The 21,387-nt window shown below is 49.3% G+C and overlaps 6 protein-coding genes and 1 non-coding gene across 7 annotated transcripts; 6 read left to right on the forward strand and 1 right to left on the reverse strand.

The window, feature by feature from the left end:
* Positions 1-770: 770 nt before the first annotated feature.
* ALT_1083 (SNAP receptor SNC2) lies at positions 771-1,400 on the forward strand (the record flags this gene model as incomplete). The annotated part of the gene is made up of 3 exons (XM_033562177.1): positions 771-881; positions 1,076-1,307; positions 1,378-1,400. The coding sequence occupies 3 exons, from the start codon at positions 771-773 to the stop codon at positions 1,398-1,400; spliced, it is 366 nt and encodes a 121-aa protein (XP_033418068.1).
* Positions 1,401-2,833: 1,433 nt separating this feature from the next.
* Positions 2,834-5,689, forward strand: argEF (bifunctional acetylglutamate kinase/N-acetyl-gamma-glutamyl-phosphate reductase; the record flags this gene model as incomplete). Its single annotated transcript, XM_033562178.2, has 3 exons — positions 2,834-5,257; positions 5,334-5,574; positions 5,634-5,689. The coding sequence occupies 3 exons, from the start codon at positions 2,834-2,836 to the stop codon at positions 5,687-5,689; spliced, it is 2,721 nt and encodes a 906-aa protein (XP_033418069.2).
* Positions 5,690-6,860: 1,171 nt separating this feature from the next.
* Positions 6,861-9,453, forward strand: ALT_1085 (Rad21/Rec8 N terminal domain protein; the record flags this gene model as incomplete). The annotated part of the gene is made up of 7 exons (XM_089599094.1): positions 6,861-6,879; positions 6,945-7,014; positions 7,069-7,209; positions 7,271-7,405; positions 7,489-7,984; positions 8,084-8,576; positions 8,693-9,453. The coding sequence occupies 7 exons, from the start codon at positions 6,861-6,863 to the stop codon at positions 9,451-9,453; spliced, it is 2,115 nt and encodes a 704-aa protein (XP_089456758.1).
* A 563-nt stretch (positions 9,454-10,016) lies between these two features.
* Positions 10,017-10,088, forward strand: ALT_t016. Its single transcript has one exon. It is a non-coding gene; the product is annotated as a tRNA-Arg (tRNA).
* Positions 10,089-11,487: 1,399 nt separating this feature from the next.
* ALT_1086 (DUF3237 domain-containing protein) lies at positions 11,488-12,924 on the forward strand (the record flags this gene model as incomplete). Its single annotated transcript, XM_033562180.2, has 5 exons — positions 11,488-11,556; positions 11,646-12,128; positions 12,182-12,502; positions 12,553-12,847; positions 12,896-12,924. The coding sequence occupies 5 exons, from the start codon at positions 11,488-11,490 to the stop codon at positions 12,922-12,924; spliced, it is 1,197 nt and encodes a 398-aa protein (XP_033418071.1).
* A 1,083-nt stretch (positions 12,925-14,007) lies between these two features.
* Positions 14,008-17,431, reverse strand: ALT_1087 (methylisocitrate lyase ICL2; the record flags this gene model as incomplete). The annotated part of the gene is made up of 7 exons (XM_033562181.2): positions 14,008-14,015; positions 14,074-14,327; positions 14,384-14,807; positions 14,864-15,276; positions 15,337-15,625; positions 15,677-16,097; positions 17,066-17,431. 7 exons carry the CDS (start codon positions 17,429-17,431, stop codon positions 14,008-14,010), a joined length of 2,175 nt encoding a protein of 724 aa, XP_033418072.2.
* A 1,507-nt stretch (positions 17,432-18,938) lies between these two features.
* On the forward strand, positions 18,939-21,179 carry ALT_1088 (Zn(II)2Cys6 transcription factor; the record flags this gene model as incomplete). Its single annotated transcript, XM_033562182.2, has 2 exons — positions 18,939-19,197; positions 19,255-21,179. 2 exons carry the CDS (start codon positions 18,939-18,941, stop codon positions 21,177-21,179), a joined length of 2,184 nt encoding a protein of 727 aa, XP_033418073.2.
* Between the last annotated feature and the right edge of the window lie 208 nt (positions 21,180-21,387).

Genomic DNA, 21,387 nt, shown 5'->3' on the forward strand with positions numbered 1-21,387 from the left:
GGAGCCTGGTTAACCTTGATATCTGATGTGGCTGCATTGCAAATCTTAGGACGTCGTTTCTCAGCCCGAGATCAGACGAACCTGACTTTCTTGGCTGTGGCGGGCTGTCAAAAAACAGACGTCTGCTCAGTTGTAATGTTGCACAGCCTCTTGCTGATATGGTGGAAGTCGTACTCCGTGCTCTGTAGATACTATCGAGAGGCACGTGTATGCAGAGTTCACCGTCGTCCTCTTGATGGGCTTCTTCCTTTCAACCAAGTGACGATGTTACGAGATATTACATCCTAGAAAAATGCCAGAAACGTTGCACAATTATGCATTATGTAGATTAGTCAATCTACTACTTCCAGCAGCGTCGACTTCTTCGGGCACTGTTGTATGAAGTTCTCTTCCCTTCTTTGTACGTTCCACGATAAAAATAGCTGCCTAAGAAGTGTCTGGGCAATGAGTGGCTAGCCTGTCACGTGCCAGGACCGATTGAACCAAACCCGCTTCCAATCTCCAGAAGGCGGGCGGCGATTTATCACACCCTGTCAGCTTCACTCCACCATCGCTCTAACTATTGACCTCTCACTACGCCTACAAGGCACTCCTGTCCGCTATTATTTACACGTTTGCCCCTGGTTTCTGTCTTACGACGTTTACGACATCTTATTCTGCGAAAGAAGACTCCCAAACAGGTCTTCGCAAGCCTCCAAGCAGAGTCGGTGATCCACAAGCTCTCACCACTCGAACTCAGGATATAACGAATTTCATCCTCGAAAGCCATCATGTCTGAGCAGCCTTACGATCCTTATATCCCTTCTGGCTCTAATGGGCCTTCCGCCAGCGCCGGCAGCGCAGCGCAGAATGGCGACCCTCGGACAAGGGAAATCGACAAAGTAAGTGAATTGACCTGTCTCTGGGCACTGAAAGAATAATCTCTACGGCCCGGGGTTGCAATTTTGAGGCTATGTGGCAAGTTTCAAGACTTGTCATGTCGCACGAGCGCTATCCTTTTTTGGCGGCCGAGGCTTTATGTGTTTCAATGCTCATTCTGAACCATTTGACTGACTTTGTTCCCCTTACCCAATAGAAAATTCAAGAGACCGTCGATACAATGCGCTCGAATATTTTCAAGGTATCGGAGCGTGGCGAACGCCTGGACTCTTTGCAGGACAAGACAGACAACCTGGCTGTATCTGCCCAGGGCTTCCGTCGGGGCGCTAACCGCGTGAGGAAGCAAATGTGGTGGAAGGACATGAAGATGCGCGTGTGCCTGGTCATCTGCATTATCTGCTTACTCATTGTCATCATTGTTCCTGCCGGTATGTCTTCTCCCCGTCCACTCTGCACAATCACGGCGACCGAATGCGCTGGCTAACCTCTGGATTCTAGTCGTCACGACCACCAAACATTAAGTTACGAACGCTGCGAAAGTCATGTTTGATTTTGGGTATGGATGTTATTTTCCAGCAGGTCTATTTGCGTTGAGGTTGTGTAGTTTCGTTTTCAGCCACTAATACCTTTCTGCTTCTTTTCTGGGCGTCAACAACTTCTGTGCTTATGAATCAAGCTTCGTGTCTCGGTAAGCCTCTGACGAGATACTCGTCTGTACTCGGGATGGGCTGTACCATATAATCCGTCGCTGGTGAAGATGTAAATGATACTCCGGGCTCCCGCACTTCCCCGTGTTTCAATACGTTATTGCCTTGTGATATCTGTGTCGACTTTGTCCGCCATCACTTATAATGAAATGAATCCGTATATGCCGATTCTGATGAACCTGCTATCTCTGCTCTCAGTTGTATGGTATGGCGACTTGATGAGTGAGAACGCTCCTAGGCAGATATAGCTATCTCCACCATCAAATATCTAGCCACAAGTACAGAACGCAATGTAAGGAGATGCTCCATCTCTCCAGGTACGAGAAGTGGAGCTTCATATATGGAGTACGCTAGCCAGGCTAGCCTATGAAGGGGTCAGGAGGAACCACCAAAAGATCAGATAACAAGGCGCAGAAAAGGCACGAGATCGAAATATCCGCTGTTAGTAGCATTTCTGCAAAGTGCTAGCTCTTATTGAAGGCCCAGAAGGTCGGCTGGTTTGAGACAAACCTCCAGCGCAGAATATTATGCTAAAATGGATAGTAAGACAATAACTGCAGTGGGTTAATTTGATGATTAGACTGGTGATTCATGCATAGTGGCATGTAGCTTGAAAATTGAATTTCTTGAAATGTCAATCACAGTAACCAATTGCGCGTATACTGGGACTATTACAAAGTTAGGAAAGGAAATGAAGATCGTATCTCGCGACCAAGATTGTTCCTTTCCATAGCCCCATAGTCTGATAGAGAGGTACCTGAGTTTGACTATTGAGTCACGATAGCCGGCTCCGATGGTCGCAGCCAAGCTCGGGCTCACATTGGTCAATCAGACTTTATGACTCTATGGTGTCTCTCCGGTCTTCTCCCACTCCTTCTTCTCCTTACTATTTCCGGGATCCTTTCTCAAGATTCTAGTGGTGCTAAACACCTCATCTTAGGGGTTGAGTTATTTTTCCTGCCCGAGTCTGGGTTCTCCAAAAAAGCAGGCGAGAAAAACCGCGCAGGGTAGCGGCTGTGAGTACCACCCGCCTTAATTATTGGGAAAAACCCACTCCGACGTGCGGCCGATTTCCTGGACGCCTTGGGAGATCAAACTCTTTGGGGTGTGGGAAAATCCATTGCGCACCCACACAACCCCTTCTGTAGACCTCTGACCTGGTTCTACTTTTCTTCTTTGCTATCTCTTACTTACACTGAGTTTCACCTAGACATTGTGTTCGTTCTAAGACGATTGAAAGCTGCCGCATGCTGGTTGACAAGATGTTCTCCCTTCGCACTGCTGTGCGGAGAGCTTCCACCAGCAAGCCCCTCCGCGCTCTCTCCGCACCGCACGCCGTTTCCTCTGCGAGACTCTACTCTCCTCGTCATGCTCTGAAAGCTTCCGCTGTCCCCTTACTGCAGAACCGTCCCTATTCCCGCGCCGCCGATCCTCACCTCTCGTCGACTCGGTCTACCGTTGTCCAGCTGCTGAGCAACATTGGTTCGAAGCGGGAGGTGCAGCAGTATCTCTCTCACTTCACATCGGTCTCCTCTCAGCAGTTCGCCGTGATCAAGGTGGGCGGTGCTATCATTACCGAACACCTTCACACCCTGTCCTCGGCTCTTGCCTTCCTCAACCACGTCGGTCTCTACCCCATTGTCGTCCATGGAGCCGGACCTCAGCTCAATCGCATGCTGGAGGCTGCTGGCGTGGAGCCACAATTTGAAGATGGTATCAGAGTGACGGACGGCAAGACTTTGGCCCTTGCCAGGAAACTGTTTTTGGAAGAGAACCTGAAGCTGATCGAGGAGCTGGAGCGTATGGGTGTGAGGGCCCGTCCAATCAACGCAGGGGTGTTTTACGCCGACTACCTCGACAAGGAGAAGTACAACCTGGTTGGTAAGATCAATAGCGTCAATAAGAAGCCTATCGAATCTGCCATCGAAGCTGGCTGCCTGCCTATTCTCACCTCTATGGCGGAAACCCCGGACGGCCAGGTTCTGAACGTGAACGCGGACGTCGCTGCCGGTGAATTGGCTCGTGCCCTGCAGCCTCTGAAGATTGTCTACCTTGCTGAGAAAGGCGGATTGTTCAACGGTGACACTGGCGAGAAGATCTCCGTGATCAACCTCGATGAAGAGTACGACCACTTGATGACTCAATGGTGGGTGCGCCACGGTACTCGCTTGAAGATCAAGGAGATGAAAGATCTGCTCAACGACCTTCCCCGTACCTCGAGCGTTGCCATCATCCACCCCGCTGATCTTCAGAAGGAACTGTTCACCGACTCTGGGGCTGGAACTCTGATCCGCCGGGGTAACAAGGTGCACACGAAGACTTCTCTTTCTGAGTTCGAGGACTTGGAGAAGCTGAAGGATGTGCTTGTCCGCGACCGCGAGGGCCTGGATGCGAGGGCTACCGTCGACCGCTACGTCGAAGGCTTGAAGGAGCGCGACTTCAAGGTTTACTATGATGAACCTATGGAAGCTCTTGCTGTCGTCTTGCCCCCAAGCAAAGATAACTCTTCTTCCTTCCCCCACCTGGCTACGTTTACGATCACCAAGTCCGGATGGTTGTCCAACGTCGCCGACAACGTTTTCGCCGCCATCAAGAAGGACTTCCCTCAATTGGTCTGGACAGTCAAGGAGAACGACGAGAATCTTACTTGGTTCTTTGACAAGGCTGATGGTAGCCTGAGCCGCGACGGTGAGGTTCTCTTCTGGTATGGTATCGAGAGCGGCGAAGAGGTCAAGCAGCTGGTGCAGGAATTCAACCAGCATGGCCGCCAGATGTTTGGTGACATCAACCTTGAGGCCAGACTCCAGCGCGCTGCTCAGGCGGCCACTAACATTGGCAAGGGCTTCGGTGCCAGCGGTGCCTCTGTTGAGCAGAAGCGCGCTTTCTCCTCCACCGCTAATGCTTTGCGGGCCGCTCGCTTCGGACGTCCCGCTGTCTCTCCCAGCGCGGTGAGATCCTACTCTACTACGAATCCCAACCCTCCTCTGGGAGAGAAGAACATGTCCAACAACCGGCCCTCCAAGGTTGCCCTCATTGGAGCCCGTGGCTACACTGGCCAAGCCCTGATCAACCTGATCAATGCTCACCCCTACATGGATCTCCGCCATGTTTCTTCTCGCGAGCTGGCTGGCAAGAAGTTGCAGGGTTATGACAAGCGTGAGATCGTTTACGAGAATCTGAGCCCCGAAGACGTGAAGCGCATGTCTGCGAACGGTGATGTCGATTGCTGGGTCATGGCTCTACCTAACGGTGTTTGCAAGCCGTTCGTGGATGCTGTCGACCAGGGCTCTGAGACGGGCAACGTCATTGTCGACCTGAGCGCCGATTACCGCTTCGATGACAAGTGGACTTACGGTCTTCCTGAGCTGGTCAACCGTGGTAAGATCGCTCAGGCCACTCGTATCTCCAACCCCGGTTGCTATGCTACTGCTGCCCAAATCGGCATTGCTCCTCTCGTTCCCTACCTCGGTGGACAGCCCACCGTCTTTGGTGTCTCCGGATACTCGGGCGCTGGCACCAAGCCTAGCCCCAAGAACGATGTGCAGAACCTCACGAACAACATCATTCCGTACAGCTTGACTGACCACATCCACGAGAGAGAGATCAGCACACAGCTCGGAACTAGCATTGCGTTTATCCCCCACGTTGCTGTCTGGTTCCAAGGCATTCACGTATGTACTTCGCTGACATTTTTCTATTGGCCCTTCTTCTATATACTTGTTTCAGGCACTGACCTTGTTCGTACAGCACACCATCAGCATTCCTCTCAACCAGGAAATGACTTCTCGCGACATCCGCAACATCTACCAGGAGCGTTACGCCGGCGAGAAGCTTGTGAAGATCATCGGTGAGGCACCTCTTGTCAAGAACATTGCCGGCCGTCATGGTATCGAGGTCGGAGGATTTGCCGTTCACTCCAGCGGCAAGCGCGTCGTTGTTTGCGCTACGATCGACAACCTTCTGAAGGGTGCGGCCACTCAGTGCCTCCGTAAGTACTCCCGTCCAATGCTATTTCGAAAGGACAGATTACTCATGCGCCTGTCACAGAGAACATGAACCTCGCTCTCGGCTATGGCGAGTACGAAGGCATCCCCCTCGAGTAGAATTTCTATGAATGGTAGATATCGGTTATATATGTCTGATATAGTTCGGGAAGTTATGTGATGTATGTCAAACATAGATGTGTTTGATAATATAAGAAGATCTCATTTGGCGTCGAATTTCTACATTGGGTTTCCTCTGGTCATCTTTCCTTTCGCATGTCTCATACCCGCATGCATCTCTATCGGAGCTATGGGTTCGAAATCCCCGTAAAGATTCCTACTTCTCGATCCGTTTTACATAGTCAACCCATTCTTTCTCCCGTTTTCCTAAACTTCCGGGGTCCCATCTGATAGACTTCCGGTTCTTTACCCATCTTTCCCCATACTGCCTTTATCGTTTCTGTCTAAAATTCGCGGAAAAAGTGTATTCTGTCTGGCGGTGCATTGTTGCTGACGGGCTGAAGATGAGATATCGGGCATTCATAATTTACCAACTTTCTTTATGAGCCCTCGTCCATCTGCTCGTCCTTGATTTTCCACGATTGGGCTGAGTCCTCCGGTCTGGAAGTCTTGGGCTTCGGAAGATTGATTGCTGATATAGACTTACAGTTGGAAAGTAGAGGTAGACAATAAAAGAGTCCATTCTACCAAATCCGAAAATCAATAACTGGTGGTTCAGCTTTCAACAGAGTAGGGGCGTCCAAACGAAGTGAGCTCAATTTTCGAACTTGCTAGAGGACTCTGGCATCATCAGATGCTCAAGCACACACTTTTACTCTCTTCTCGACCCTCGAAGCGAAGAACAGCTTTCCGGTTTCCAGACCCTCCACCACCTGTCTCTCACCTCTCCATCCCCTCGCATCATCATTCTCGTGCCAGCAGTCATCTCCTTTCTCAGGGCATGAGCATCCTTCGAACTTGACTGATACACTTTGAGATAGCAAACCTCCTTCTGGTCTGCAGATGTGATAGTAAGCCTCCAGGGTTCTACAACTCTTTCTCGTCCAATAACCCAGAACTTCTGCGGCTACCTCCAGGTTAGAAAGCTGACAATCTCGGAGTCCTACCATTTAGAGCATTACTTTGACTCTTCATTGCAATATAGAATCTATCCCAGATAAGCTCAGACACCAACAGACACGCCCAACGCGCAAGGGAACAGCTCGCGTCGCGACGAGAGTGGTCCAACTTAATCACATCTGAAAAGACAAGGCCACGAAGGATCGTCATCATGTTCTACAGTCACGAAAGTAAGTACTGTCTTTCTGTTGACTCATTTTTAGAGGCTCTCTGTATCTTCCGGATCCTTTTCCAGCTTTCACGCCGCTGACTCTCGCCTTTACTCTAGTTCTCACATCCCCCGAGCACGGGGTTGCTACGATATGGTATGGATTCTTCCTCAGCTTGGTACCTATCTACCAGCTGATATGTTCTTGCAGGCTGGTCGCAACACTAGGTTCGAAATCCATCGCAAGAAGATTGAACAAGAAGGCGATACTGGACGTGGATGTTCCGAAAGCTTGCGAGGTGATCATGGATCCTGCAGCACCTATGGCGTTGAGACTGCAGGGAAACCTACTGTGAGAGCTTCATCATATGGATCAAACTGGGAGGTCGGATTATTGACAGCAGACTACGCAGATACGGAGTCGCCAGAGTCTACAATCAACAGTGTCGCTATACACTCACAGATGTTCAGGCAATGCATGACAGATTGAGATCAATGTTGAGAGCTATTCCCGGCACAGCGTTGGATCCGACGGCTGGCAAAGCTAGGTTCGTGGTCTTCTACTTCTCGATTCGTTATATCGTTGGATCTTTGTGTCTTCGAAAGCATACTGATGCAATTCGTTTCTCAGGCCTGATCAGCTCATCCTGCCGTATGACCCGTCATTCCTTCCTGAGAACAATCTACCAGGGTTGGACTTGGATTTCTTTGGGCTGAACCCGTCGAAGAACGATCGAGCAATCCAGCAATCCAGCTTCCAATTGCCAATGACCCCTGACCTAAGTCTCACCGCTGCCTCGCGTAACTCCAGTTTGCAGCTTAACTTTGGGTCGCAAGATCTAATCCTGAGAGATATACCTGGGTTCGGTTCTGAGAGCGAAATGACAAACTCGGTTCAAAGAAGTTTTCAACTCGGACGGGTCTCAGCGACGGCTCTCAATGATGAAGAGGGCATTCTTCTGCAGCCTGACTTTGACTTTGATGAAGATGGAAATCTCATTGAGCTTGGGGGGCTAAACGCTGCTGCTGAGGTTGGAAAGCGCAGCTCTGGCTGGCTTGACGCTGAGGCACCTGTTATCGGTGAGTTGAAAGAGGGTGAATTGAATGATATCTCCTGGGATTATCAGGTACTTTTTGAATAGTACGGGTTGTTGTCCTTACTGACAGTATCTCCCCAGCCAATGCTAGCCGACGAGGGCATGCAAGCAATAACTGAACATGGACAGCGTACTCCCGTTCTCAACGGCGATACGTCTATGCCTCAAGCCCCTGAAGTACAACACCCGGAAGAGGTAGAGAATGCTTCAGAGACTCGAGAGGCACCAATGTGTCGAACTCGAAGAATCCCGAAAGCCGTTGCAACAGATACTCAAACCGCGCTGCGAAACACTGAACTAGCTCAATACAACAATGAATACGTGCAAAACATGGCCGCTGCTCTAAAGCAGAAACTGAGGAACAAAGTGCCTACCCAAGCTAAGAAGAATGCAGAATTCTGGGTCTTGGGCCAGGGGATTGGCTCAGTTGGCGTTGGGTTGGGGACTTCTCATGTCCAGCATCCTTTGAACTTCTTTTCGGGAGAGACTTTGTACGCATCACTGACATGCGTCGAAAGATCAAAGAAACGCAAGGGCTCTCCTTCGACAACTGAAGACAGTGGTGCTGATTCCGAGACCCGACGCGTTCGACGCAGGGAAGAGTCCGAGGAACTCGGCCGAGGTGGGCTTTTTCAAGACGAAAACAACTTACATGATGGTTGTGGCCTAAACTTTTTTTGAGCTGATTAATTTCTGCCCCATAAGTCATGCAATTACTGACGGTCATCTAGGACGTAGAAATCGGCCGTCACGCCTCGTCGGTGCTTCGAGATGACTCCTCCCAAATGCCCTGGAATATCACAGCGTCCGTCCGAAGCTCCCGGCTTGGGATGTCTGCAACAAGCATCTTCCGTGGATTTGGCAGCATTAGTGATTTTTCTGCCCGGGGCATGCGCGACTCTGCAGCCTCCGTGCCTCCACTTGCAGTACCAGGCAGAGCTCGTAGTCGCCTAACAAGTGCAAGTCCTCTGGCTGGACGCGGTTTTCAGTACGACTTGGAGGGCCTTGCAATCCCAGGAACCCAAGAAGATGATGTGGATTTCATTGAGGACGTTGATCTAGCTGGCTACCTTCAGAGCGAGCTTGACGTTGGAACTAACGCTGAACCCAAGGATGAGACTTATGGGAAGCGAGCAGCCTTCCGTGACCGGCTGATGAAATCTAGCATGGATCAGGAAAGCCTGAACTTTCTCGAGTTTATCAACTTGCAACTTGAGGAGCCCGCTCAAGGCTCTGCGGAACAAGATACTGTTCATGAGACTGGTGCTGACTTTCTTCGTCTTGATGCTTCTGATGGTAAAAAGGTAGCATTTTCGACGCTCCTGCCTCCTGAAACTACTTCTCGTACAGTGGCCACGCATGGCCTGATGCACATACTTACCCTGGCAACAAAGGGATTTCTTTCGGTGTATCAGGAGCCGTACGAGGATGAGAGTACCGAGGAGTACGGTGTTCGATACAAGTTCGGAGAGATATACTTGCGCTTATCCGACTTGTAGTCTCTCCGATGGATATCGATCGCAACGACAACGTGTAAGAGTGACATCCAAAATCTTCTCATATTTCATTTTTTTAATCTTCGGCTGATATTATGGCCCATATTCTGCTATCTGCGGTGCAATGACTCTATCTGTTGCTTCACATTTCTCGTGGAAATGCATTTTTACTTCTATTACTGTTTCTTTCCCTTCTTTCTGCTTATTTTTTCATTTGCCCCTGTTGTTACCATAACCAATGCTACCAAGATTCTTGTATCTATTGAAATATCTGATCTTCGAAAAGCATATTTTCGCTTGAATACAGTCGCAGCTTTCTGAAGTGCGTTTCGAATTAGTTGTAACTTAGATATAGTAGTAGGCCCGGAAGTGTAAGTATTTGGAATATCGAAATTCCCACCTACCCTACTTCTCTACTCATCGCTGATCGATGTAACTAAGTTGCTGATATTGTCAACGCAATCAGCTCGTGTTGATTGATCTTAAACGTGGTGATTAACTTCCATTGTTGATCAATGGCGTCTTTCTAGATAGGAACTACTGCCAGACTTCCTATCGCACTTACTGGCCGGCTGGCCTAATGGTAAGGCGTTGCTCTCCTAAAGCAAAGATTGCAGGTTCGATCCCTGCGTCGGTCGAAGTTTTTGCCTTTTTTTTTCCCTAATTTTTTCGCACTTCCCTTTGTCCCTAAAGAAAGCTCAAATTCATCATCTGATTACTTAAGCTGGTCAAATTCGTCCGAATTATTAAATCGCCATATGGAGGAAGATCCCGACCATCTACTACAGCGTTTGATTAGATCGCGTATATACGGCCGTGTATATATATATTGATGAGGATCGGTACGGAGATGTAGCGTCACAGGTATTTTCAGGCTGTAAAAACAACTGGCATGTTTCAGGCCTGCATACCAACTACGTATTGGATGTGTTCAGTAATGGCAATACATCATCAACAGATCGCTAGGACGCGCATCAGTTCTCCGCTCAATCATCATGCATTCAATGTCGACTGAAGAGCTTTGTGACTTGAGACTCTACAGGCGTAGCATTGTCCTCTTAAGGCTCTCGACCCTTCCTACTCCGAGGCAATATGCGAGTGAGATGGTGGTGTGCAACGGCTTTCAGTGGAGGGCTGGTCGAAATATCACTTCAAAATTTTGCTCAATGTACACCAACTTTATCTACCCTCGATCAAGATGGCATGATTAAATAGGATCGTGATACTTGGGTAATTTACGGAATATATGCGTAGCAACGGCCTTGATTATTGCATCGAAGAGATCCGCGTTACGGGTACTCGAGCGAGTCTGCTACAGCGCCGTACGCAGTATTATGGCAGTACAGAGATCCATACTGGTTACCAAGCTTTTGTTACTTCACCTGTCTAGAATACTACTAGAGCAGCAATATGGAATGAGAAATCGTATTTGATAATCGTTCTGGATATTACAATCAACGAGGTCATACTAAATGGCTGGAAAGAGTCGAAAAGGAAAATAGCGTTGTTGACTTCCACTACCTTAGTTCTACGGCTTGATCATTCGACCGCGTGACAGTTTTAGACATTCAGCTCTGAAGGCTCCCAATTTGCCAGGATGTCCATCAGGCAACGATACGAGCAACAAAAAATATCGACCATGAGGGTCAAATAATAAGCATAGGGAAGAATCGACACGTATTATTTGGGAGTATTTACGAGTGTAAGCTGGTTGACCGACCATTGTTGAGTAATGATTGGCAGTCACTTCTGGGCCAGTATAAAAATTACGCTTAAGGTAAGGTTCTGTCCTGACGAGCTCGCGTAAGTTAACCGCCACCGTCCTGTCTTGTCCCCGTCTCGTCTCGTCTCGTGTTCTGCCCGTCAAACCGAATCTCTTTCCTTTTCTCCCTCGCTCACCCCCGAGTCTGCTCCCTCCCAGCTCCGACGACTCCCTCCCTTATCATCAGCTGAGACCTATTCTTCATCTCTGGTCATCACTTGCTGTCTCTGTAATTCTGGTTTTCATCAAGTTTCCCCCTTTATTTCACCTTGAACATGGGTCGTACCGTCGATCAGGAAGTTCACGCGGCGTTCGTCGAGTTCCGCGCCAAGGAAGACGATAAGGTGCGTGACTTGTATTTCCCGTAATATTTCAACCACCCGCTTCACTATCGTCACTAACAAAACACCTTGTTTGCTTGGTTGTTCTGCAGTGTCTTTCGGTCCAGTGTATCTATTGCCAGCAAATTCGTGCAAAGAATACATCGCGCCAGAAGCAGCACCTTCTCGAGTGTCCCGGTCTACGCGGCCAGAATCAGACAGCACAATCCGCGCCCAACGGCATCAGTGCTGCAAATGGATACCCTGCAACTCCGAATGGTCCAGCTGCCACGGCACCTGGTGCTGGCCCAGGCCCTGGCACAGGTGCACTTCCGACTCCCAACGGACCGATGATGACGAACGGCGTCAACCCGCATGCTACCTCGATGCAGACTCCGCTGCAGAACATGCAAGGACGCGCCGCATTGCCGACTCCCGGCCCTCCCACCGGACCTGCCTCTGCTACTAGCTCCCAGCAACCGACTCGCGCTACTCCTAAGTCGAAGCCCAAGGCCTCCACCTCGAATCTCCCGGCTCCTCCTCTAGATGACGTTCATGCTGCATTTGTCGAGTTTCGTGCGAAGGAGGAAGACAAGGTAAAATATCTGACCTGATTGAAACAAAATGGATGTTATGCTAATTGAGAAAGTGTCTGTCCGTGCAATGCATCTACTGCCAGCAGGTTCGCGCGAAGAACACCAGCAGGCAGCGACAGCACCTCCTGGAATGCCCCACCTACCTTAGTGTCATGAAAGACTCGATCCCTGCCAATAACCTCTTGCATACATTCCCTGAAGGCGATATCGCTCGGTCTCTGCAGATTCCTGCGCCTACCTTGGAACTGGACTTCCGTATGAGCATCAAGATGAACCCTAAAGTTGCTGTCGGTCCGAGTATTTGGGGTCAGAGAGATTGGGTAACATTTATTGGTGGCCAATGGGCAGGCCGATGGGGTAAAGGCATTGTTTTGGTGAGTACTCCTTTTTCCTTATTGAAAAGCAGTACTAACGCTCTTTGTAGCCCGGAGGACAGGACTCGCAGATTGTGACCAAGGAATCTATTACCAGCATGAGGTCGAACTATGTGCTCCAAACCGCAGATGATCCGCCTGCCTTCATCATTGTGAAGACTGAAGGATGGCTGACAGGCGCCAAAGACGTTCTGGATAAGGTCAACGACCCTAATATTGCGGACACAATCAATCCCAACACTTACAAGTATCGTGTCAATCTTTCCATGGAAACTGGAGATGAGCGTTATGCTTTCTTGAACACTCTCATGTGGATTGCCAGTGGTTGCCGCAGGGGCCATGAAGGTCAGTTGAGACACTTGTCATTTACAGAGTCATGCTAACGACCAATAGTCATCTTCGATGCATTCCGCGTCAACTAGATCCGAATTTAAGCAAATCTGTTCCGTCTGTTTATTGAGCGTTGTTTTTCTTTCTTTGGTGATGGAAAATATCGGTCTTGTTCGTCTTATTTTCATTTGTAATGCTATAGGCCAGTCCATTACCCTCATCCGACGTGATGATGTTTCACCTCACGTTGATGGATTCCCTGCTGGGTTCTTTTTGGCACGGGCACTGCATTGCCGCGTCTCGACCGCACTACTGTCTGGTGTATCTTCTTGTGTTCGTTGATTTTCCTTCCACATGTACGCTAGTCTCTATTCTTCATCTGTCGCAGATTGCCAGACCGTTACAAGTCGATTTCGTCTGTTGTCTCCTTCGCCTCTACCTGAGAAACGAGGATTTTCTGTATCTTTACATCTAAAAACTGGATATTCTACGATACTTTCTTGCGGAACGTAGGGAGACTTGAATTCCGGAGCCCCAACAGTCCGAAATTCTGACTGCATACGAGGACAGGGAACAGCGACAAAAATCAAGACACGAGTGTCAGTACGCAAATATTGTTGCTTGATGTATAGGTCACTATGCTCATACATCAAGTGCTGAATGTAGGTATTATCCTGTCAGTAAGGTACCCAGTAAATTACTAGGTTGTTTACCTGGGAAGTTGACAGGTATCATTTCCATCTTTCCTTTACCCCAGTTCTAGACCAATGTACGGAAGTACACTAATGGAAATAATTGAAACCATTATGGTCCCCAGGTACTCGGTACCTGACCCATCAACTCCGTAATCAGTGAACTACAGGGTACGTAGTAAAACATGCTAGCCCGGTTTTTGGTTTGAGCTTAATTCAGCCTTGGGGTTTGTTTTTATTTGTCAATAGGAATAGTGCCTGGGGCAGAAACTGGTTCTGTATTCGTACCTTACTTTACGATGATAGATTGAAACCAAACGTTGAAAGGGTTCGTGGTATCCTGTAAAATTTCGGTGATGGTAATTATCGTTGAAATTGAGGTACTCTCGAGATGACTCTAGTGAATAATGGGAATTTTTATTTCTACAGCTGTCAAGCAAGTCGCTTAGCATTGTTGTTATCCGGTCATGATGGGGTATATGTTTAGAAGCCTGTAATTTGGATTATTAGCGTTGATTGCTAGCAAGTCGAAGAGGACAGATAGCTTACCCTTCTCAGTGTTTCCCTCCCCCATGCTCTTGCTGCTGCTACTGCCGCTCTGGATGGCGCCCAGGATGCCGTCCATGTATGGTGCACCGCTCCATTTCTGGTGGGTGAGGACCTCGACGCCGAGTTCTTTCTCGCGGGACTGGATCAGCCGCACGTAAGCGAGCATGCCCTCATCCTTGAAGGCGCGCGAAAGTTCGGTCGTGATTGTGGCATTGCTGTGCAGACCGGCAAGGGAGATGAGTTGCAGAACAAAGCTATTACAATTGTCAGTTTCTGCCGCGCATTAAGAATTTATGGCTCTTCAACTCACCCGTGCTTGGCGAGATCCCAGACAAAAGACTTGAGAGACGCCTCGTCAAAGCCCTGGCCCATCCAGTTGAATGACGGGCTAAGGTTGTAGACCAATTTCTTCCCGGGGTATGCGGCGCGAACTTCGCTTGCTAGTTTTCCAGCCTTCTCGACATTGGGATCGCCGGTTTCAACCCACAAGAGGTCTGCATAAGGGGCGAATTCCTTGGCTCGCTTTGTTGCTGCCGGAAAACCGGCACGGTAGTGGTAGAATCCCTCCCTGGTTCTGGGGCTGTCACAGGACCAGACAACAGGTTTCTTTGTGTAGTCGCTCGCCAGAGCTCGGCGACGCGAGATAGACAGGTCAGGGTTCGCTTGGACCTTCTTCTTGTATGCATCACGGGCAGACTGGGGCGCTCCTTCGGCTTCAAGATGTGCGTCGACAGCTAGCCCATCATTAGCTTCTACTCTTGCAGAACTGAGATAATGAGAATCGATATACCTTCATCAAAAGTGACAAGCTTGTGTTTCTTGACCCACTCCAACTCAAATGCATCGACCTCTGCAGGCGCAGCACCTTCGCGCTCCATTGCCTGTAGAGTCTCCGCCAAAGGCTCGACCTCCTCCGCAACACCGAGGATGAACTCGTGATCACGCACGTCGATGGCACTGCTAATCAACTTCCCACTCTCAGAATCCGTTCGAGCAATCACCAGATTCTCGACCCCCATCATGTCCCATTGGAAACGAGCGGCGACCAATCTGTTGATGTGTTCTCCAATAGGCACAATGACTTTCCCAGCCAGATGACCGCACTTCTTGCCGCCATGCAGCTGATCTTCGAAATGAACAGCCGCAGCACCGTTCTCCGCGAAAAGCTTGGCCAACTTGAGGACCGCGGAAAGACCGCCATGTCTGTAGAAGGAAGGCTGTCAGTTCGTGGATCATCAAATGCAGCATGGTGATGAAGCGCACCCGGTATCGCCATCTGCTACGATGGGTCTCATGTAGTCAACATAAGGGGTCGACTTTCGCTGTTCCGGGGTCATTTTTCGCCTGGCATCCCATTGTTTGCGATCATGCATTTGTTGCGCCTTGAACAATCGCTGTACCTGGTTGGGGACGGTATTGTACGGGTAGTCGCCGAAGTCCGGAGAAACCTCATTCGTTGTAGTCAAGAGGGAGGAGCACGCCCACCCTGAGATGTATAGCACCTCCTGGTTTGGAGCTTGCTGTGTCATTTGTACGGGATCGATTGCACCCACTTCACAAGTATTAGTCTAGGACCATTAATCCCGATAAAGGTCCTACATACTGGTATGAACCGGCTTTCCCTCTGCTGCTCTTTCATTTAACAGATTGAAGAGCTTACGAGCCATTAGAGAGCTCGGATATGTCTGCTGTAAAGTGCCACGTTTGCTGACAACATCCGCGGCCGAGTACGGTCTCTTGATACCCTCGAACCGCGGAGATTTCCACCAAGTCTCTACATCTTTAACTTGTTGCTCATAAAGCGCATCCTCCGCAGCCCCGGCCTTCTCAGTTGTTGACAGCAACTGAAATGAGTCTGATGGCAAGGTCGTCGAAACGGGAGGCTCGACGGTCGGCAGCGGAGATGATGACATCCGCGGATAACCGCATGTGAACGAACGCAGGGCGAGACGAGAGGGACTGCCGGCAGTCGAAGAGAGAGTAGGGAGGCGTCGAGGAATCCGACGAGGAACTGACCGAAACATCTTCACAGTCCAAATTGAAATTCCGGTATGAACATGAGGAGAACAAGAGAAAAGTAGAAATGATGGATAGATGAAGGTGGTGTTATGGGGAGGATTTTGGGGAGCCTAAGCCTTTTGGGAGGGATTGCCAGCGGCCCCGCCATTGGACCGATCAGCCAACCTCGGTCTGGGGGCCCGCAACAGCCGTTTGGCCCTACAGCGGATTCCCCGCGGGCCGATGTCGCCCATTTGTCTTTCCTTTTTCCGCATTTCGCAGGTTATTCTCAATAATGACGAGACGTTCAAACCAACAGGTCCTTGAATTTAGGTTGATAAGTTTCCTTGAGCTTGGGTAGGGGATTTATCTTGTGTACACAAAAGCTTCTCAAGTGGATAGCGACCAAGAAGCCATCTCTTCACAGCGAAGCCTTAGCCTAGGTTATCTTTGCACCTTGACCAGCAGCATTGAGTTCCGTATACGAAATCCCCTGGCACGCCGTTCCCACACATGGACCGATGTGCTCTGATGTTTTCTTAATGATTCTGCTTCACTGCCATTGAGATGTCAGGCTCATTGGCTGCGCAGGGAAACGTCAGGAAGTTCCTGAACCGCTGCCAATCCAACATCCACATTTCTTGAAAGTGTCTGTCCCGGATGATCTTGCAGTACCTGTCATGTCCCCTCTTCTGATCGTCCATCTGGCAAGTCTATGATATAATCAATGCTACTCAAGCCCTCACGAGGCGGTTGCATCGGTCCTCACCTCGCTACAGTATGATATAATGCCGCATCGTTGGCATTCCAGTGATGCTTTTTCGCCACAACAGTGACAGCTTTTGTGCTTTGCAAAGCTCCTTGGCCATATTTGGACCTGATCATTTAGTCGGAGCAAGTCGTGCAGGGATAAAGGTATGAGCTGGTTTCCGTTCAGCACATTGTCGGAGGGAGGAAATCGCCTGGAAGGAATTCCAGCACAGGCTGTTCTTACCTTGATCGAGTAATGGTCCGTCACAATAACATTGATTGACTTCCAGCGTGAGATAAGCTTTCGAGCATACATGATGGCAACCGTACGTTCGAGCTTCAGGTCAGGCGTCACAAACGAGTCTCCTAAATCGTGAGTATGAAAAACGATATGAAAGGACTCCTCGTTGTAGAGACTTCGAGCCATGAGTTTGAGTGGAGAGCCTTTATTAATCTTAATAATCTCCGCGAGTAGACACCAATGCCGTCGTGGTTCGATCACCTGGTCACTGACATGTTTATAGTGCTCTGGGTCATAGATCTGGTAATCCGGCAGGTCAAGGACTTTAGGGAACGAGACTCTATCCCGCAGGTTTGCGTATTTGGGCATATTGCTGACTGTTTACCACTGGTGTGGAAGAGGCCATATTTTTGAAGGAACGACAGTATATATACAGTCCGCTGAGTGCTTCATACATCATTCACTGTTATTTGCTTTGGGCTTGAGTGAATGAGATAATGGATCATTTTTGAAACCATTCATACTTGTCAGTCTCCACTCCCAAATCATCAATTCAGCGGAACTGTGATTGAAGAAAAGAGATAGGAGAGTCTTATGTCTAAGGTACTCAATTATTGGGCTTGATTCATACTCGTCGAATCTTAAGCGACAGATATTTCGATGATCTGCTGCTCAATTACTTCCTGTATCCAGCCGTCTCAAGTATGGCGTATAAGGAGGTAGAGTTTGAATATAGAGGGAATACGTTCTTTCCAACTCAAATAGATAATCTCTCTACCCAAGCAGCTCTTCTATGGCAACAGCCTGAGAAAAGTGCGGAGTCGTGCCTAAAAACCTAAGGATATCATGAGGGGTAAAAGTGTAATAACCTATCAACAACTGGTGAAGGGAAGAGAGCATCGAATAAGAGCCCAAGGATTACCTCACACGAGCCACTCTCGAACAGGCAAGGCCAAGAAAGTTGACCATCTCCAACTCTTCGAACTTGGACTTGCTGTCATACCTCAACCTTCTTCTCCCTCCGAGTGGCGCTCTCCTTCGTACCATCTCTTTCACGATGATTGGGCCTCGTCATAATCACGGCTGGTATTCCACACTTCCGTCTAGGCAGTGACTGGCCCAGTTGAGCTGGCCCAATGATGCAGAGGGGAGTTGATTTGCTTCTTTCTGAGCTTCACAATGAGCAACAGACTGAATGGAGTTACTTCAACAGCTCCAACCTACCCTGAGCTTCTCCTGTCTATTTCTAACAGAAGGTTACCGGTTGTTGTCTGCGTCCAGTTTAACAGTGGCTTATCGAGTCTGATCGCCGAATCTGCGTCCTCAAACTCACTCCAGCAAGTCGCCCCCGCAATCTGCACGTTTAGTGCAATCCTTATCATCCGGATGCGTTTCTCCTCACGGCTCGGGTTTCTCTCGAGGCCGTAGTTTATCTGTCGTTTCTCAAGTGATAGCAAGCTATTCTCTGGCCCTCCTTTCGATTTGACAGATACGGATGTTATGGCTTATCTATTGCTTTTGCCGCCTACTCTGGAATCATAATCCATCGTTATTCTTCCCTCTCTCATTCTTGTCCCTGCTTTCTTATTTGGATATCTGTCTCCTGCAGTGGATGGCAGTCCCCATATCGTCCAAGTCCTTATAGTCATTACCCTGAGCGGTATGGACAACATCAAAATCCCATCACCTTCGACAATTCTAGACACTACTCCTACCATTCCTTTGTCTGCCGGGACCTTTGATTCGTCATCTTCTATAAAAACAAGCCCACCACCTAATCGAGCTACAAGAGGAGTCGTCACTAACAAGCCCAAGCAATCTAAAAGTCGAAACGGTAAAGTTCATTCCTATTAACTGTTAAAGAAATCAAATCTCGATGTCGGATCGGTGTAAACCGCTCACATACATCCAACGAAAAGAATTGCGCAGACCGCTGACTCCATTTCCTTTTCACCGTACATTAGGCTGCCTTACCTGCAAGGCAAAGAGACTAAAATGTGACGAATCGAAGCCGAGCTGTCTCCAATGCAAGAAGCGCAACGTGGAGTGTGGAGGTTACAAAAAGGACTTTAAATGGCGTCCATTCGAAGAAACCAACGTGGTCAGCAGGATTTCTTCTATTCAAGCCAGGAAGAGTAAGTGTGCAGGTTTGCAAGGGTCTGCGTTTTCTAGCCACCACTAACATCTCTCAGGTGATCCGGCCACATCAGGCAAAGAAAGGAGGGCCAGTCGTTCAGTGCAGGCGGGTAAGGATCGTCAACCTTGGCCGGTTAGCGCTCGATCGTCCACACCGACAGCATCCTCTCTGGAATCGAATGATGTTGCACCCATTCATACAATCCAGTCAGGGAATTCGCCTTCCACTGATTCACCACTTGCATCGGCACAGGAAAACCTCGCATCTCGGAACGGTGGCATAGCTCGTTTCCTGGACTTCAGTAAAGCAGAAGATGAGCTCTTCGCGCCGTTTTTCGCAGATAGTTCACCACTGGAGCAGTCTCCACGGCTCTCCGATATTGTACCCTCCGCTCTGGATATCCATACGAGCCCAATACGAAGGCCACTGGGGCTGGCTTCGCAGAACACAACTCTTCGATCGGGCAACTTGAGCTTTGCAGCACTTCTTGGAGAGGACAATGATAAAATAGAAGAAATAGCCCGCCAGTCCGATGAGTATATTGATCCGTGGCTGGTAGGATTTTCCGATGGCGGGGCGTCGTCAGAGACGTCGAATACCCCCGCTATGCTGACCAAGGAGCCAAAATTCGATATTGCCAGTCCCGAAATGTTGGCACTGCAATTCGACAGATTCACTTGCGGGATTTTGTCTGTCAAGGATGGGGTAAATGAAAACCCCTGGAGGACTCTGATATGGCCTCTGGCCGCAGAGACTCCAGCCTTATATCATGCGATATTCTCTATGACGGCTTTCCATTCAAGCAAGGACAATCCGGGCCTAAGAATGCACGGCGTTGATCATATGAGAAGAAGCATTACTTACATGGTCCAAGATATACAGAACATGCGGGCAGATGCTGCCTTAGCTACGAGCTTGGCGCTGGCATTCGCGGACACATGGGATCAACACACCCGTAACTGTATCCAGCATGTACGCGGGGCCAAGGCACTCGTATTGCAGGTCCTGAGGTCTAAGGTTCGGGATGCAAACGACATCGAGAGAATCCGGTTTCTATATAACACCTGGTTGTATATGGACGCGATCGCACGCTTAACCTCTCGGGACGACGAGGGAGATCAGGATATGAACGTCTCCATCTTCCAGCTGCCCCGGGATGCAGTTCATGAGATTGACCCTTTGATGGGCTGCGCCACTACACTCTTTCCACTCATCAACCAGGTCGCCAGACTGATCCAACGGGTTCGGAAGACGGAATCAAATTCAATTTCTCTTGTCTCTCAGGCTATCGAGCTAAAAAGACTTATTGAGCAATGGGAACCACCGGAGTGGTTCGTGCCGCCGGAGGATCCAACATCCGAAGTACAGCACAGTATCCAGACGGCACACGCCTATCGTTGGGCCACTTTGTTGTATCTTCATCAAGCAGTGCCAGAAATGCCCTCAGAGCCAGCCAGTGACCTGGCCAAGCGTGTATTGATACTGCTGGCTACTGTTCCTTCGGGTTCCCGGACGACGATTGTTCAGATGTTCCCTCTGATAGCAGCTGGATGCGAGGCCGAACCAGGAGAGGATCGCCAGTGGGTTTTGAGTCGATGGAGAGCGATCCAGTCTCGTCTCATGATAGGGTCCATCGATCGATGTATTGAAGTAGTTCAGGAAGTTTGGTCTCGCCGTGACATCGTCGAGGCAGAAAAGCAGCGACGCAAGGAGCGAGTGCTCAACAGCTCCAATTTCCAGAGCAAAGGCGGTCCGGGTTTAACATCTCAGGAAACGAAGGAACGATTCATCAGCAGTTTCACCATTTCTTCCGACTCAGCAGTATCGTCTAGACCCCCATTCGTAGGCGCTCGAAGAAGCTCGGCTGTGTCGCCATTGGAAAACATCGAGTTCGAGAAGACAGTTAGAGGTAAATTACATTGGGTCAGTGTTATGCAAGAATGGGGATGGGAAGGTGAGTCTTTATCTTTGTCCGTTTGACGGTCTGCGTTGTACTTCATTCTCCGGTACCTGAGCTGAGTTTGGACTGTGTTTTTTGCAGTGTTTCTGGGATAAAGGAAATAACGGGACCGCAAGGTTGATGGTCGCGATTTTCTACCGAGGATGGGACATATTCTTGTTTGCAGCTGAGCCCTTGAGACGGACTTGTTCATATGGCCTGCATTCTCGTGGCTTTTGGGACTGTTGC

The sequence above is a fragment of the Aspergillus lentulus genome, assembly GCF_001445615.1.
Source record: "Aspergillus lentulus DNA, contig: Alt01, strain: IFM 54703, whole genome shotgun sequence".
NCBI lineage: Eukaryota > Fungi > Ascomycota > Eurotiomycetes > Eurotiales > Aspergillaceae > Aspergillus > Aspergillus lentulus.